Source organism: Myotis daubentonii, chromosome X (assembly GCF_963259705.1).
Source record: "Myotis daubentonii chromosome X, mMyoDau2.1, whole genome shotgun sequence".
Lineage (NCBI taxonomy): Eukaryota > Metazoa > Chordata > Mammalia > Chiroptera > Vespertilionidae > Myotis > Myotis daubentonii.
In genome coordinates this window covers 105,641,568-105,658,301 of record NC_081861.1, presented here as the reverse complement: position 1 = coordinate 105,658,301, position 16,734 = coordinate 105,641,568, and the positions used below count along the sequence as shown (strand labels likewise).

The window sequence follows — 16,734 nt, the reverse complement described above, 5'->3', positions numbered from 1 at the left end:
TTCTAGAAACTGCCAATAAACTTAATGAGATCTACAAGAAATCTAATGAGACCCTCAATGTTGTGATAAAGAACCAACTAGAAATTAAGCATACACTGACTGAAATAAAGAATATTATATAGACACCCAACACCAGACCAGAGGAGCACAAGAATCAAGTCAAAGATTTGAAATACAAAGAAGCAAAAAACACCCAACAAGAAAAGCAAAATCAGAAAGGAATCCAAAAATATGAAGATAGTGTAAGGAGCCTCTGGGACAGCTTCAAGGCTACCAACATCAGAATTATAGGGGTGCCAGAAGATGAGAGAGAACAAGATATTGAAAACTTATTTGAAGAAATAATGACAGAAAACTTCCCCTACCTGGTGAAAGAAATAGACTTACAGGTCCAAGAAGCGCGGAGAATCCCAAACAAAAGGAATCCAAAGAGGACCACACCAAGACACATCATAATTAAAATGCCAAGAGCAAAAGACAAAGAGAGAATCTTAAAAGCAGCAAGAGAAAGAAACTCAGTTACCTACAAGGGAGTACCCATACGACTGTCAGCGGATTTCTCAACAGAAACGTTGCAGGCCAGAAGGGAGTGGCAAGAAATATTCAAAGTGATGAATGCCAAGAACCTACAACCAAGATTACTTTATTCAGCAAAGCTATCATTCAGAATTGAAGGTCAGATAAAGAGATTCACAGATAAGGAAAAGCTAAAGGAGTTCATCACCACCAAACCAGTATTAGATGAAATGCTGAAAGGTATCCTTTAAGAAGAGGAAGAAGAAGAAAAAGGTAAAGATACAAATTATGAACAACAAATATGCATCTATCAACAAGTAAATCTAAGAATCAAGTGAATAAATAATCTGATGTACAGAATTAACTGGTGATTATAATAGAATCAGGGACATAGAAAGGGAATGGACTGACTATTCTTGGGGGAGAAAGGGGTGTGGGAGATGGGGGAAGAGACTGGACAAAAATTGTGCACCTATGGATGAGGACAGTGGGTGGGGAGTGAGGGCGGAGGGTGGGGTGGGAACTGGGAGGAGGGGAGTTATGGGGGGAAAAAAGAGGAACAAATGTAATAATCTGAACAATAAAGATTTAATTAAAAAAAAAGGTATCCAAGTAGGAAAGAAGGAAGTAAAACTGTCACTATTCTCAGATGACATGATACTATACATAGAAAACCCTAAAGACTGGACCAGAAACCTACTAGATTTAATAAATGAATTTGGTAACATAGCAGGATATAAAATTAGTACCCAGAAATCCATGGCATTTTTATACACCAATAATGAACTCTCAGAAAGGGCAACTAAATGAACAACCTCATTTACCATTGCAACAAAAAAATTTAGATAGTTAGGAATAAGCTTAACTAAGGAGGTAAAGGACCTATGCTTCAAAAACTACAGGACATTGAAAAACGAGATAGAGGAAGATATACTCAAGTGGAATAATATAGCATATTCATGGATTGGTAGAATCAATATCATTAAAATGGTCATACTACCCAAAGCAATCTTTACATTCAATGCAAACCCTATCCAAATACTAACAGCTTATTTCAGACTTAGAACAAATAATTCAAAAATTTATATGGAAACAAATTGTCCCCAAATAGCTGAAGGAAGCTTGAGAGAAAAAGTACAAAGTTGGAGGAATCACAGTGCCAGATAGGAAGTTATACTATAAAGCCACTGTATTTAAAACAGCCTGGTACTGGCACAAAAACGGGCATATAGTCCAAAGAAACAGAACAGAGAACCTAGAAATTGCCCCAAGCCATTATGCTCAGTTAATATTTGGCAGGGAGGCTAGAGCACGCAATGGAGTCAAGAGAGCCTCTTCAATAAATGGTGTTGGGAAAATCCGACAGATACATGCAAAAACAGAAAAAAGAAAGAAATTAAACCACCAACTCCAACCATAAACAAAAATAAACTCAAAATGGATAAAAGCCTTAAATATAAGACATGAAACCATAAAAATTCTAGAGGAAACCATTGGCAGCAAAATCTCAGACATATCTCATAGCAATATGTTTATGGACACATCTCCTACAACAGTGGTTGGCAAACTCATTAGTCAACAGAGCCAAATATCAACAGTACAATTGAAATTTCTTTTGAGAGCCAAATTTTTTAAACTTAAATATGTAGGTAGGTACATTGTTATTAACTTAATTAGGGTACTCCTAAGCTGCCCTTTGCTAAAAACGTCCTCATTTTATAATAATAAAGCCACCAACACAAAATAATTGCAATACTTAAATTGATGACAAAAATGCCTGTAGGATTTGCAGCTGGTTGGAAAAATACAGGTAACTTTATTCTTCAAGTAGGTACTTTTGTCACCGGTGCATGATTTGCAGATGCAACTAGCACTAACCACTGCAGAATGAGACTGCTGACTGATTGGCTCACTCAACTCGTGCATGAATCTCGCATGCCTCCCCCATGCTGGGTATCCCGAGGCCTGCCTGTGCTGAGTCTCCCGTCGCCCGACCGAGGGACGCTCCCCACTTCTTCTAACACCACTTCTTCAAAATAGACTTGCCCAGGCCGAAAAACAACTTCTGCACATGGGCCACGAAGTTTTAATTTCACTGTACGTGCACGCCTGCATGTGGTATTTTGTGGTATTGCCACACTCAAGGGGCCAAAGAGCTGCATGTGGCTCAAAAGCTGTGGTTTGCCAACCACTGTCCTAGAACAATGGAAATTAAAAAGAAGGGGACTAACTACATCAAAATAAAGAGATTCTGCACAGCAAAAGAAATCATCAATAAAATAACAAGAGAGCCCACTCTATGGGAGACCATATTTGCCAATGATACATCTGATCAGGAGTTAACCTCCAAAATCTACAGGGAACTCACACAACTTAACAAAAGGAAGATAAACAATCTGATTGAAAAATGGGCAAAGGACCTAAATAGACGCTTCTCCAAAATGGACATACAGAAAGCCAAAAGGCATATAAAAAAATGCTCAAAGGCACTGATCATCAAAGAGATCAAATCCAAATGACAATGAGGTACCACTTCACACCTTTTAGAATGGCTATCATCAACCAATCAACAAACCACAAGTGTTGGCAAGGATTTGGAGCAAAGGGAACCCTTATATACTGCTGATAGGAATTCAAACTAGTGCAGCCTCTGTGGAAACCAGTTTGGAGTTTCCGCAAAAAGTAAAAATGGAACTGCCATTTGACCCAGTAATCCCACTTCTAGGAATATATTCCAAGAACTCAGAAACACCTATCAGAAAGAATATATGCACCCCTATGCTCATAGCAGCTCATTGTATAATAGCTAAGATTTGGAAACAGCCTAAGTGCCCATCAGCAAATGAGTGGATTAAAAATCTGTGGTGTACTATACAATGGAATACTGTGTCCATAAAAAAGAATGAACTCTTACCAATATTTGCAACAACATGGATGGACCTAGACAGCATTATGCCAAGTTAAATAAGCCAGAGAAAGATAAATATCACATTATCTCACTCATATGTGGAATCTAAGGAACAAAATAAACTAATGAACAAAAGTAGACCCAGAGACATAGAAACATTGAACAGATTGTCAAACCTCAGAGGGAAGGCAGGGGAGGGTGGAGGTGGAGAAGAGATTATCCAATAAACTCTTATGAGCACATTCATAACCCACAGACACAGACAATAGAGTGGTGAATGCTTGGGGAATACAGGGGTTTGAGAGGACAATGGGGGGAAAAGGGCCATATGTAATACTTTCAACAATAAAGATTTATAAGAAAGAAAAAAATAGCAGTTAAAGAGAAAAATCCATTAGAACATGGGCAAAAGACATAAACAGACTTTTCACTGAAGAAAATATACAGATGACAAATAAGCACATGAAAAAATGTTCAACATCTTTACTTAGTAGGGATACGCAAAATAAGACTATAAAATGTCATTGCACAGCTATTAGGATGACTGATTTTTAGAAATATTGATAATATAGAGTGCTGGCAAGGATGCCAAGAAATTAGATCACTCATACATTGCTGGTGAGAATGTAAAATGATAATCACTCTGGAAAACAATTTTACAATAAAAACTAAACATGCGACTACCATATGACTTAGCAATTTCACTCCTCCTGGGCATTTATTATAGAGTAATGAGGATTTATGTTCACACAAAAACAAGTACATAAAATGTAGAACTTTATTTTTAACTAGATGCCCAGTGCACAGATTCTTACAACAGTGGGGTCCCTCAGCTTGGCCTTCATCCTCTTGCAATCCAGGAACTCTCAGGGATTGTTGGACTGCCGGTTTCGGCCAGATCCCCGCAGGCCAGGCAGAGAGAGCCACTGGTGCACAAATTTATGCACTGGGCCTCTAGTATGCATGTAAGATCTTTAGTTAATCTCTTCCCGCCCTTCCCCTCCTCTCTTCCCTCTGAGATTCATCAGTCTGTTCCATGTTTCCATGTCTGTGCATTCAGCGTCTGACCCCTGGTGGTCAGTGTGCATCATAGCTACCGGCTAAATGGTGGAATGATTGAATGGTTACTTAGGCTTTTATATATATATAGACTAGAGGCCCAGTGAACAAAATTTGTGCATGGCAGGTGTCCCTCAGCCCAGACTGCACCCTCTCCAATCTGGGACCCCTCAGGGGATGTCGGACTGTTGGTTTAGGCCTGATGCAGGATCGGGCCTAAACCAGCAGTCAGACATCCATCTCACAATCCAGGCCCACTGGCTCCTAACCACTCACCTGCCTGCCTGCCTGATAGCCCCTTACTGCTTCTGCCTGCCACAGCCTGATCACCCCCTAACTGCGCCCCCTGCTGGCCTAATTGATGCCTAACTGCTCCCCTGCTGGCTTGATCACCCCCAACTGCCCTCCCCTGCCAGCCTGATTGCCCACAACTGCCCTCCCCTGTTGCGACCCACCTCCTCTGCCAGGACCCACCTCCTCCATGCTAGGTGGCAGAGATGCTGGGACTGGACTCCTTCACACCATGCAGAGCCGAAGGACCTCCAGGCCTCACTGCAAAGAGTGGCCACCTGGCCCTGCCTCTGTGTGCTGCCATCTTATGACGGCCATCTTGTGACAGCCATCTTGTGATGACGTGAGGGCGTAACACCACCTAGGCTATTATTAGTATAGATAGCCCAAGCTAGAAATAACTCAGATGTCTCTCATTGGGTGAATGGTTAAATGAACTGTGGTACATTCATACCATGGAATAATACTAAGTAATAAAAATGAATTAACTCTTGATATATTCAACAACCTGTATGAATCTCTAGAGCAGTGGTTCTCAACTTGTGGGTCATGACCCCTTTGGGGGTCAAAAGACCCTTTCACAGGAGTCGCCTAAGACCACTGGAAAACACATATTTTCTATGGTGTTAGGAACCGAGACACCGCTCCTCTATCCGTCTCCAGGTGGGTGCGCCCACATGCAGATATGCCCACATACGAATACCCAACATGATGACATCATCGCGCCAACCCATCACATACACCCCGTGCAAATACAGGTGTATGTGACAGAGTTGGCGCCATAATGTACTTATGCGGACCAGTCACACATGTGTAGAGAGCAGCTACTGTGTAGAAAGCAGCTGCTGTGTTGAAAGCAGCTACTCTGCTAAAAGCAGCTACTATGTTGAAAGCAGCAGTATTGGAAGTAAAACACTTCATGAATTATAATTACTGGGTAAATGTAAAATCATGTACTGTAAAATCATCAACTACTGCAAAAAAAATATATCTGTACCATGGGAACTTAATCTGGATGCTGATCAGTCTTTTTATATTCAGCTGTGGTTGATGTGAATATTGCCCCCTTGTGATAGTAACAGGTATGTAAAAACAACAACACAAAAAATGGTAAATCATAGGAAACATTAATGAACTGTATTGACTGAACTATGCCATGTATCATCGTTTGTATTATTAAAGCTATTGTTACATATTATTTTCATTAGCAAACCATCCCTTGACAATGAATCGTGTAGAGAAGAACGTTAAGAAAAGAAAATATAGTGAGGATTTTTTACAGTATGGTTTTACCTCAATAATTACAGCAGGAATTGAGAAACCGCAATGTGTTATTTGTTGTGAAGTTCTATCAGCCGAATCTATGAAGCCAAACAAACTAAGACGCCATTTTGATAGCAAGCACCTGAGCTTTGCCAGCAAGAATACCAACTATTTTAGAAGCAAAGCTGATGGACTCAAGAAAGCCAGACTTGACACTGGTGGCAAGTACCACAAACAAAACGTAGCAGCCATTGAATCTTCATATTTGGTGGCACTCAGAATCGCTAGAGCTATGAAATCTCACACCATTGCTGAGGATTTACTGTTGCCAGTGGCCAAAGACATTGTTCGAGTTATGATCAGAGATAAATTTGTTACAAAATTGAGTGCAATTTCCCTCTCTAATGACACTGTCGGCAGAAGAATAGATGACATGTCTGCTGATATTCTTGATCAGGTAATCCAGGAAATTAAATCTGCTCCACTTCCAATATTTATTATCCAGCTTCATGAATCTACAGATGTTGCAAACTGTTCACAGTTACTGGTTTACGTGAGGTATATTAATGATGGCGAATTTAAATATGAGTTGTTTTTTTTGCAAACCTCTTTAAGTGGCAATTACTGCACGTGATGTATTTGACAGTTGGTTCATTTCTGAAAGAGCATAAGATCTCTTGGGAAAAGGTTTGTGGTGTTTGCACAGATGGTGCTCCAGCTATACTAGGATGTCGATCTGGATTTCAATGTTTGGTACTGAATGAGTCACCAAAAGTCATCAGAACTCACTGTATGATTCATCCGCAAATATTAGCAATGAAGATGCTGCCACAAGAGTTACAAGAAGTAATGAAAAGCATCATAAGTTGTGTCAATTTTGTAAAGGTGAGCACTTTAAACAGTCGACTGTTTTTCCAACTGTGCAATGAGTTGGATGCACAGAACAATGCTCTGCTATTTCACACTGAAGTGAGATGGTTGTTGAGAGGAAAAATTTTAAAACGTGTTTTTGAGCTTCGTGATAAACTCAAAACGTTTTTTAATCAGAAAGCAAGACCACAGTTCTAAGCACTTTTTGGCGATAAAAGTGAACTGCAGAAAATAGCTTACTTGGTTGACATCTTTGCCATCTTGAATGAGTTAAATTTATCACTGCAAGGACCAAATGCAACATGCCTTGATTTGTCTGAAAAGATCCGATCATTCCAAATGAAACTTCAGCTTTGGCAATAAAAAAAAAAATTGGATGAAAATAAAATTTACATGTTGCCTACCTTATCTTCTTTCTTTGAGGAACATGACATTGAACCAGACAAAAGAATTATGATGATAATTTCTGTGAAAGAACACTAGCACATGCTTGCAGACGAAATTTCATCGTACTTTCCAAATCTACCTGACACCCCATTTGCACTTGCCAGAAGCCCATTCACAGTCAAAGATGTTCCTGAGACAGCCCAAGAGGAGTTCATTGAACTTATTAACAAAGATGCAGCGAGAACTGATTTCTCTACAATGCCAGTTACAAAATTCTGGACCAAGTGTTTGCAGTCATATCCTGTTCTGTCTGAGACTGTGTTGCACCTTCTTCTTCCATTTCCAACAACATGTCTTTGTGAAACAGGGTTTTCCAGCTTGTTGGTTATCAAGTCTTAATACAGAAGTAGACTTGTGGAAGATGATCTTCATTGTGCTCTTGCAAAGACTGTCCCGAGAATTTCTGATCTGGTGAGAAAGAAGCAATCTCAACCTTCACACTGACGTTGGCTTTTTATTCATACTGTCACAAAATGTAGCAATGTAGTTTACTGTTGTTATATTAAGACTGTTACCCATACTACACCATGCTTCAAGACAAAATTTCATTTATTTGTAATTAGAAATAAATTTTCACAATATATAATTACATATTGTTTTTGTGATTAATCACTATGCTTTAATTATGTTCAATTTGTAACAATGAAAATACATCCTGCATACCAGATATTTACATTATGATTCATAACAGTAGCAAAATTACAGTTATGAAGTAGCAAAAAAAATAATTTTATGGTTGGGTGTCACCACTATATGAGGAACTGTATTAAAGGGTTGCGGCATTAGGAAGATTGTGAACCACTGGCCTAGAGGATTAATGTTGATTGCACTACTAAGAAATCATTTTAGAAGGTGACATATTTTCTCTTACTTTATTCTACCAAGCCACATAATCAGGATTGAGGGAGGGTGTTAAGCTGTTATATCTCATTAAGTTCTTAAGTGCATGTTATTAGTTTATTATCTTAACTGTCCCCTTCAGAAGTAGTTAAAAGTTGTTGTTTTTTTTAATTGTGAGTGATGAATGAGGTCTAGGTTTTTGTTTTATTCACCTACTCTTTACCACTTAGGTTAAGGAAGGATTCCTAAGATAAGGTTATGTTGATAGGAAAACACATAATCCTTTTCACTGCAAATAAGATCTACAGCAATATATTAGTAACAAATAGCCACAGATTAGAGGATGGGGAGACTACATGGCATCCAAGGCCACATGGTGGTTGTGCTCAAGAACAGTGAAAACAAGGCCATGGGAAGCAGACATGATAGAATTAGGAGTTGTAAGGTGATACCTGGTTCCCATGAGATGATATGATTAGCTTGTTTGAATGATTTCATGGTGTGGTTGGAACTGAAGACTTAGATTCAGGGATAAGCAGGCATTGTTCCTTCCTCATGATAATAAGGGTTATTTGGATAGGGGACCTTTTTGCAGAATCACAATAGAGAGTGAAATTTGCAGTTAGGCCATTCAAGGCCTTCCAAGTTTTTCCTAGATACAGGCAGTCCTTGGGTTACGTCGGACTCGAGGTACATCGTTTTGTGATTACATCGCAATCTCCCATTTATTTATAAAAAAAAAGTTCCGTCATTTCGACGTATGTACATACATATATATATCCCACATTCAAAGGCTGTTTTTATCTAGGAATATGTCCATTTCCTCCAGGTTGTCTAGTGTGTTGGAGTAGAGTTGTTCATAGTATTTTCTAACAATCCTTTGTATTTCTATTGGGTCTGTTGTTATTTCTCCTCTTTCATTTCTGATTTTGTTTATTTGGGTCCTCTCTCTTTGTTTCTTGGTGAGCCTGCTAGAGGTGTATCAATCTTGTTTATTCTTTCAAAGAACCAGCTCTTGGTTTTCTTGATCTTTTGTATTGTTTTTTTGGTCTCTATGTCATTTATCTCCACTCTGATCTTTGTTATTTCCTTCCTTCTGCTTACAGTGGGCCTTTTTTGTTGCTCTCTTTCTAACTCTTCGAGTTGTAGAGTTAGGTCATTTATTCTCATTGTTTCTTGTTTCTTGCAGTAGGCTTGTAGAGCTATGAACTTCCCTCTCAAGACTGCTTTTGCTGTGTCCCATAGGTTTTGGATTGTTGTGTTTTCATTGTCATTTGTTGCCATGATGCTTTTTATTTCTTCTTTGATCTCACTGGTGACCCAGTCGTTGTTTAATAGCATGCTATTTAGTCTCCATGTGTTTGATTTTTCTGGATTGTTTTTTTTGTAGTTGATTTCCAGTTTTATGCCTTTGTGGTCTGAGAAGATGCTTGATATGATTTCAATTTTCTTGAATTTGAAGAGACTTTGTCTATGACCCAATATATGGTCTATCTTTGAAGATGACAAATGTGCACCTGAGGAGAATGTATATTCTGTATCTTTGGGGTGAAATGTTCTGAAGATGTCAATTAAGTCCATCTGATCTAGTGAGTCATTTAGGATTGATGTTTCTTTGCTGAGTTTCTGTTTAGAGGATTTGTCCTGTGGAGATAATGGGGTGTTAAGGTCCCCTACTATGATTGTATTGCTGTCAATCTCTCCCTTGATCTCCTCCAGAAGATTTCTTATGTATTTGGGGGCTCCTATATTGGGTGCATATATATTTACCAGAGTTATTTCTTCTTGTTGGACTGCTCCCTTTAGTATTATGAAGTGGCCTTCTTGATCTCTTTTTATGTCCTTCACTTTGAGATCTAATTTGTCAGATATAAGTATTGCTACCCCAGCTTTTTTTTCACTTCCATTGGCCTGAAAAACCTTTTTCCATCCCTTCACCATCAGTCTGTGTGCGTCTTTTTTTCTGAGGTGGGTTTCCTGTAGACAGCAGATATATGGGTCATGTTTTCTTATCCACTCATTTAACCTATGCCTTTTGACTGGGGAATTTAATCCATTTACATTTAAAGTTATTATTGATAGAAACTTGTTAGTCGCCATTTTTGTTCTTTACCACTGCATTCCTTCTTTGTTTCCTGTATTTTCTATTTACAGCAGACGCTTTAGCATTTCTTGCATTGCTGGTTTGGTTGTAATAAACTCCCGTAGACCGTTTTTGTCTGTGAAGCTCCTGATTTGACCCTCAATTTTGATTGATAGCCTCGCTTGGTATAGTATTCTTGGATTCAGACCCTTCCTTTGCATGACTTTGTATATTTCATTCCATTCCCTTCTTGCCTGATGTGTTTCTGTTGAGAAATCGGTCGCTAGTCTGATGGGGGATCCTTTGTAGGTAACTTTCTGTCTGCTTTTAAGATTCTTGCTTTGTCATTGGTGTTTTCCAATTTAATTATTATGTGCCTTGGTGTCGGTCTTTTGGGGTTCATTTTGTTTGGAACTCTGTGAGCTTCTTGGATTTGTGTGAGTTTTTTCCTCCCTATATCAGGGAAATTTTTTGTTACTATTTTTTCAAACAGGTTTTCTATTCCTTGCTCAGTTTCCTCTCCTTCTGGCACCCCTATTTTTCGGATGTTGTTTCGTTTAGCATTGTCCCAGAGTTCTCTTAGGCTCTCCTCCTGCTTTTTAATTTTTTTTTCTAGAAGCTGTTCTGTTTGGGTATTTTTTTCTACCTTGTCTTCTAGCTCGCTGATGCGGTCCTCTGCTTCTTCTAGTCTACTGTTGATGCTTTCTATTGAGTTCTTTATGGCCGTGATGTCGTTTTTCATTTCTTCTTGGTTTCTCTTCATTTCCTCTTGGTTCTTCTTCATTTCCTCTTGGTTCCTACACATATTGTTGAATTGTTCTTCCATTCTTTTCATCCACCTTATGGCCATTACTCTGAATTCTTTCTCTGACAGGTTGCTTGCCTCCATTGCCTCCATTTCGTTTACTCCCTTTTCTGATGATGCCTGTTTTTCTTTCATATTTGGGTTGGTTCTTTGTTTCACCATGATTTCTCTTCTCAAGGTGTTTGGTTATGTAGTTCTCTCTCTGCTTTCCGTGAGAAGAAGCAGTGCTCATCTGAGTTCACACAGTCACGCTGCTTGAGATCCCTTGTTTCCAGGTTAGTAGCTGGTCTCTGGATGCCGGCAACAACCACCCAAGATGGCGCAGTCTCCGCTGCTTAGCTCCAAAGGCTGTTAAATCACATTGTTTACCCATATCTTCAGGAAAAACTCACTTCTACTGTCGTGGTAAACAACTTGCTTCCCTATGTATAATGGTCTGGCCCTCTAGCAACTTAAGTGTGAAATTATAGCTAATTTGCCTACAAATGTCAGGTGGTCATAATAATCTGGCCACTCAGTGTATGTGCTTTATGTTTTTTTATTATTTATTTACCACAAGTAAAGGACGGGAATTATTATCTTTCTTTTAAATTTTTTTTACTGTTTCACTTCATTGCTGCTGTGCATGTGCTCCATGTGAGTGACGTAGGTGCTTATGTAGGTGGGTTCCAACTTACGGAGAAAATTGCATTACATCACGCTATAGGAACGGATCTCCGACGTAACCCAAGGACCTATTATGTTAGTGTACACATAATATTGGGTCCTAATTTTAAGTGCTATGCCACAGATTTTAATCATATGGACATGTATAGGTTAGGCTGTTCGGTGGCTTTTCAATGTTTTTAGCACAATGACAATTTTTTTTATATGCAATGACTGTAGTAATCAGTTTATTACACAGATTAATCATTCTTGAATGTGCAAGCTCCAGAGGAGCAACTGGGTCTTTAAATGTACACAAGTATTTCCATCAAATGAATTTTCACCCTTACATCCAGAAAGACCTAAGTAGTTATAAACATAAGTAAAATAAGAGCTATTAGTTATGTATTAACTGAGAAACCACATACAAACCAAAGAATATGGAAGAGAGAAAGAGGGGCTGAAAGGACGAGGGTTAGAGGGTAGGGAAATGTAAGAGGTGGGAACAAAGCCCATCACATTTTATATACTAATAGCTCCAATCCAGTTAAACTTAGACCTTAAGATACAGGATGTGGGTAGATTTTAATCTGGTTGGTCATAACTTTCACCTAAGACGTAGGTCCTTCAGCATAAAATGAATACAGAAACAGCTTCATGTTCTTCTCCTTGCTTTTCATATCTGTTTTGAGTTTAAAAGGATTCCACTTAAAAAACATCTCCTACAGGTCAGTGGAGCTTTTCTTTCCCATCCAAGCATACAACATACCCACCACCCCTCAACTTGCAGTTATCCAAATTTAAGTCAATAGGAAAGTTTTTAGTGTCACACCTAGGTTATGTCTGAAGAACTGGCTTGTCACATACACACTTCTTGCTAGGAGGCAATGTTGGTACAGAAGTACAGCATTTCTATTTGTTGTTCGAAGTATGTACAACATGCAGCACTGCTGTATCAGGTAAACAGGGAAGATGAGGCGTGGGCTCATAGAAAGCAGTCAAATGGAAATCAAAAGGACTTTCTCTTTGAGAGTTCCCCTATCTTTATTTGTAGAGGTTATCCAATAATTTCTTTAATTACATCGCATACTTCTGAGTCCATTACCAAGCTATTCTGTTGTACTTTTCTCTATCTGTTTTGTAGATCCGAGCACTCTCAGGCACTAAAGGATCATCTGGATTAGGATCACACAACAGAGAACAGATGGACAAGAGTACTTTTGAAATAGTTAGTGCTGGAGACCACTGTGATCGCAGAATATCAAGACAAATGCTGCCATTACTGTTAATATTTGGATGATAAATTCTTATTGTAAATGCAACCTTAGGTGGTTTGAAAGGATAATCTTTTGGGAAATGAATTGTCAAGAAAAATACTCCACCCTGATAGGGGCTGTCGTTTGGCCTCATTATGTAGCTTGCCAGTGGAACATATGATCTCCAGCAGGACCTGCTGAACACTCTGCTGGGGGGTTCCGTGCCAGGTCATTCAATTCCTGGGTTGTGGGCTTGATTTCCAGTAGGGGGCCTGCAAAAGGCAGCCGATTGATGATTCTCTCTCATCATGGATGTTTCTTCTCTCTCTTCCCCTCCTTTCTATTCCTAAGTGTTGCTAAATTCCCCGGGCGGCTCCTTTCGACAAATTTTTAACATAGCCCAGAGGGCCTATATGTGTCTTCTGTCCATTCCTCCAGCCAGTTACCCAAACCCTCCACTTACACCTAGACACAGCAATACTGGTCTTGTTTTAGGTCTTTAAATTGACTCTATTATCTCTTTAGTATCATATATATATATATATTATTTCTAGGCTTGTATAACTCCTATTATCTCTTTCTGAAACTTTCGCCCACACACTCTTATTTATGTGGCAAACTCGTACTCTTTAGATTTCAGCTTATAAATCATTCCCTTAGTAAGATATTCTTGAACTTCTAGGTTAGGTCTTTCTTGTAATATTTTTCAAATAACATTCTGTACTTTTTGTTTTATAAATTATAATATGTTTTATTTTCCCGATAAATTTGTCAGAATAATGGGAATATCATTATCCCCCAAAATTTTACATATGTTTAACATTGATAGCAAAAGGGACTTTGCATGTTAGTAAGGTTATGGACTTTGAGATTGGGAGATTATCCAGAAAGGATCTATATAATCACATGACTCATTTAAAGCAGAAAACCTTACTCTGCTGAAGTTGGAAAGATGTGGTAGAAGAAAAGAAAACATGTAATTGAATGCTAATAAGGAATTGAGTATCCAGTTCTGGCTTTGAAGGTGGAGAAAGGAGGTCATGTGGCTGGCTTCACAAAACTAGAAAAGACCCTCAATTGACAGCAAAAAATAAAAAATAAATTGGGAACTCAGTCCTACAACCACGAAGAATTAACTTCTGCCAATAACCTGTATGATCAAAGAAACAGATTCTCCACTTCAGTCACCATAAGGGAATATAGTTAAGTTTATGATAATTTGTTATGGCAGTCATAAAATGTTAACACCTTAATAGTCTGAAGATACATGAAGGCAGAGTTTTTATCTGCCTTTATTCACCCAATATTGCCAGTGTGCAGCACAGTGCTTGGCAGAAAGTATTTTATTCAAGATATTTTGAACTCAAGATAATGAAACAGGAGAGAGATAAAGTTATTTGGTCTTACCTAGAGGCAGGTGGTTATTTATAAAAAGAAAGAAAACACATACAATATAGCAATCATGTCAATATATTCATGATTATGCCCAAGGTAATCTCTTATAGCTAGTTTTTTAAAGAAATTAAATTCATTGGGGTGATATTGGTTAATAAGATTATATAGTTTTCAAGTGTACAATTCTATGATACATTATCTGTATATTGCATTGTGTGCCCATAACTTATAGGTAGTTTTATTTAGAGAAAATGTTATGCAGAGTCTGCAATGAAAAAATTTAACTTATAATATCACTGCTTTAATATTAGCAATTACATGAACTCTCTTGCTTGATTCCATAAAGAACTTCAATGAATTTAGACAATGCACCTCAAGTACTTATTCCACTTATTTCTCAACTTCTACTATTTTTTTTAATAATCATTTTGAGGAGAGACAAAATGGTGGCAGAATAGAGGGACGTGTCCTGAGCCTTGTCCCGGAGCAGATATAATGAGCAACTAAATTGAATAACATCCACCCCGAATTGGCAAAGTAGACAAAGCTGGTGAGACAATTCACAGCTGGGAAGGGCAGAGGACGCCTGGAGAATGGTAAAATCAGGGAGAGATTTTACCATTCTGGAGAGAACCAAGAGACCTCCAAGCCCAGAGGGTCAGAAGGAAACCACACAGCACCGAGGCCACGTCCCTTGGGACAGGTGGAGTGTCTGACTGTGGAAAGGTGTTCTACAGGACAGCTGGTGGCAGTGGATTCTAGATCTGGGTCCACAGCCAAGAGAGACTGAGCCCAGAGGGTCAGCCAGGATGGGTTCCCAGGCTGCACCATGCCTGGGGGGAGAGTGGCTTGCAGTAGCACAGCTCTTTTCCCTCTTTTTGGTCTTTGCTTTTGTTTGCTGAACCTAGTTCATAGGACTTTTCAAATACAGACAATCATCCATGGCTGAGGTGCAGGTGGAGGTGCGGACTTGTGGAATCTGGGGAGAGGTGGGAAGAGGAGAGGTTTGGGGAGAAGTGGCTGCAAGACTGACTCTGAATCATACCTGATGTGCAGGACCTAGGCAGCCATTTTCTCCTGAAGAGATAGCCCTTCCCTGCAGTCTCCAGGCAACTAATATAGCCACACCCAGACTACACCCTGAGTGGCACAATGGGTACAAAAAAAATCTGAATAGTCCCTGAGAGCCCTCAAGTATTGGCCTAAAGAGAGGCCTTTAGTCCCAACAACAGGAAACTGAGAAGTGGCAGACAGTACAGAACAGTGGGATCTTAAACCAGACTCATTTTTATTTTTAATTTTTTAATTTTATTATTATTTTGTTATCTCTTTTTTCTTTATTTTATTTGTTTTTTTATTTTTTGCATTATTTTTTTCATAATTATATATTTTTTATTTATCCTATTTTTAGATTAATTTTTTTAATTTATTATTATTTTTTTCTTTTCTTTCTTCTTATCCACTCATCCTGTTTCTACTTCCTCTATACTGAAATGCGGTCCTCCCCACATTAATCCAATTCCTTAACTTTACTTTCTGTATATAAGTTTCTGCCCCCACCCTCTTTACTGGGTATTTTGTGTTTATATGTTTTGGTTTATCTATTTGTTCTCTGTTGTTTTCTCCATATATATATATTTTTTTCTTTTTCTTATATCTCATACCATTTCTTCTCTCTTCGATATCATTTGTGCTCTCTTTTCTCTCCCCTAATTCTCTTTTCTCTGGTGGTCACTTGTATTGAGGTTATCGGTATTGTGAGTACATTCGTGATTTGTTCCCTTTGTGTTGTTCCTTGTTGAAGTTAATTTTATCCTGTTTGGCCAGTGTGGTAGAGAGTGAGCCACATAACCAGACACCCGGAGAGCAGACTCCATCCACAAATGGGTCAATAACCCTCCAGACCCAACTACAAAGGCAGGAAGAAGGCATCAGTGAGGGAGAGAGCATGAGTGAGTAAGGGAGCAAAAGAGGAGTGTGTAGACATGGAGAGAGAGAGAGAGAGAGAGAGAGAGAGAGAGAGAGAGAGAGAGAGAGTTAGATCCTGCAGGACATTCAGGGGAAGCCTGAATGGGCTCGCCTAACCAGGTAGCCTCTCATACCATTGCAAACAATCACAGAGCAGCTGGCTATTCTGCAGATGCTGCACCATTTTGAGGGGAGAGCAGCTGTGACTGCTTAGCCCAGCCTCACCTCCACCCAGGTGCCCTCAGATAACACCTGGGACTCTACAGCCACTCCCACCAGGGACCTGCTGCCTCGGCTGCAATCCCACAGTCACCGAGACTCCAGCCATGCCCAGCGCAGGTTCCTGTGAGTTCCAAAGCACACTTCCCTCTGCTAAGCCCAATGGTAC

General features: G+C 39.1%; 1 protein-coding gene across 1 annotated transcript; it reads right to left on the bottom strand.

The window, feature by feature from the left end:
- Positions 1 to 11,954: 11,954 nt before the first annotated feature.
- Positions 11,955 to 13,251, bottom strand: LOC132223992 (ubiquitin-conjugating enzyme E2 D2-like). Its single transcript, XM_059679038.1, has one exon. The coding sequence runs from the start codon at positions 13,135 to 13,137 to the stop codon at positions 12,829 to 12,831; it is 309 nt and encodes a 102-aa protein (XP_059535021.1). The 5' UTR covers positions 13,138 to 13,251; the 3' UTR covers positions 11,955 to 12,828.
- Between the last annotated feature and the right edge of the window lie 3,483 nt (positions 13,252 to 16,734).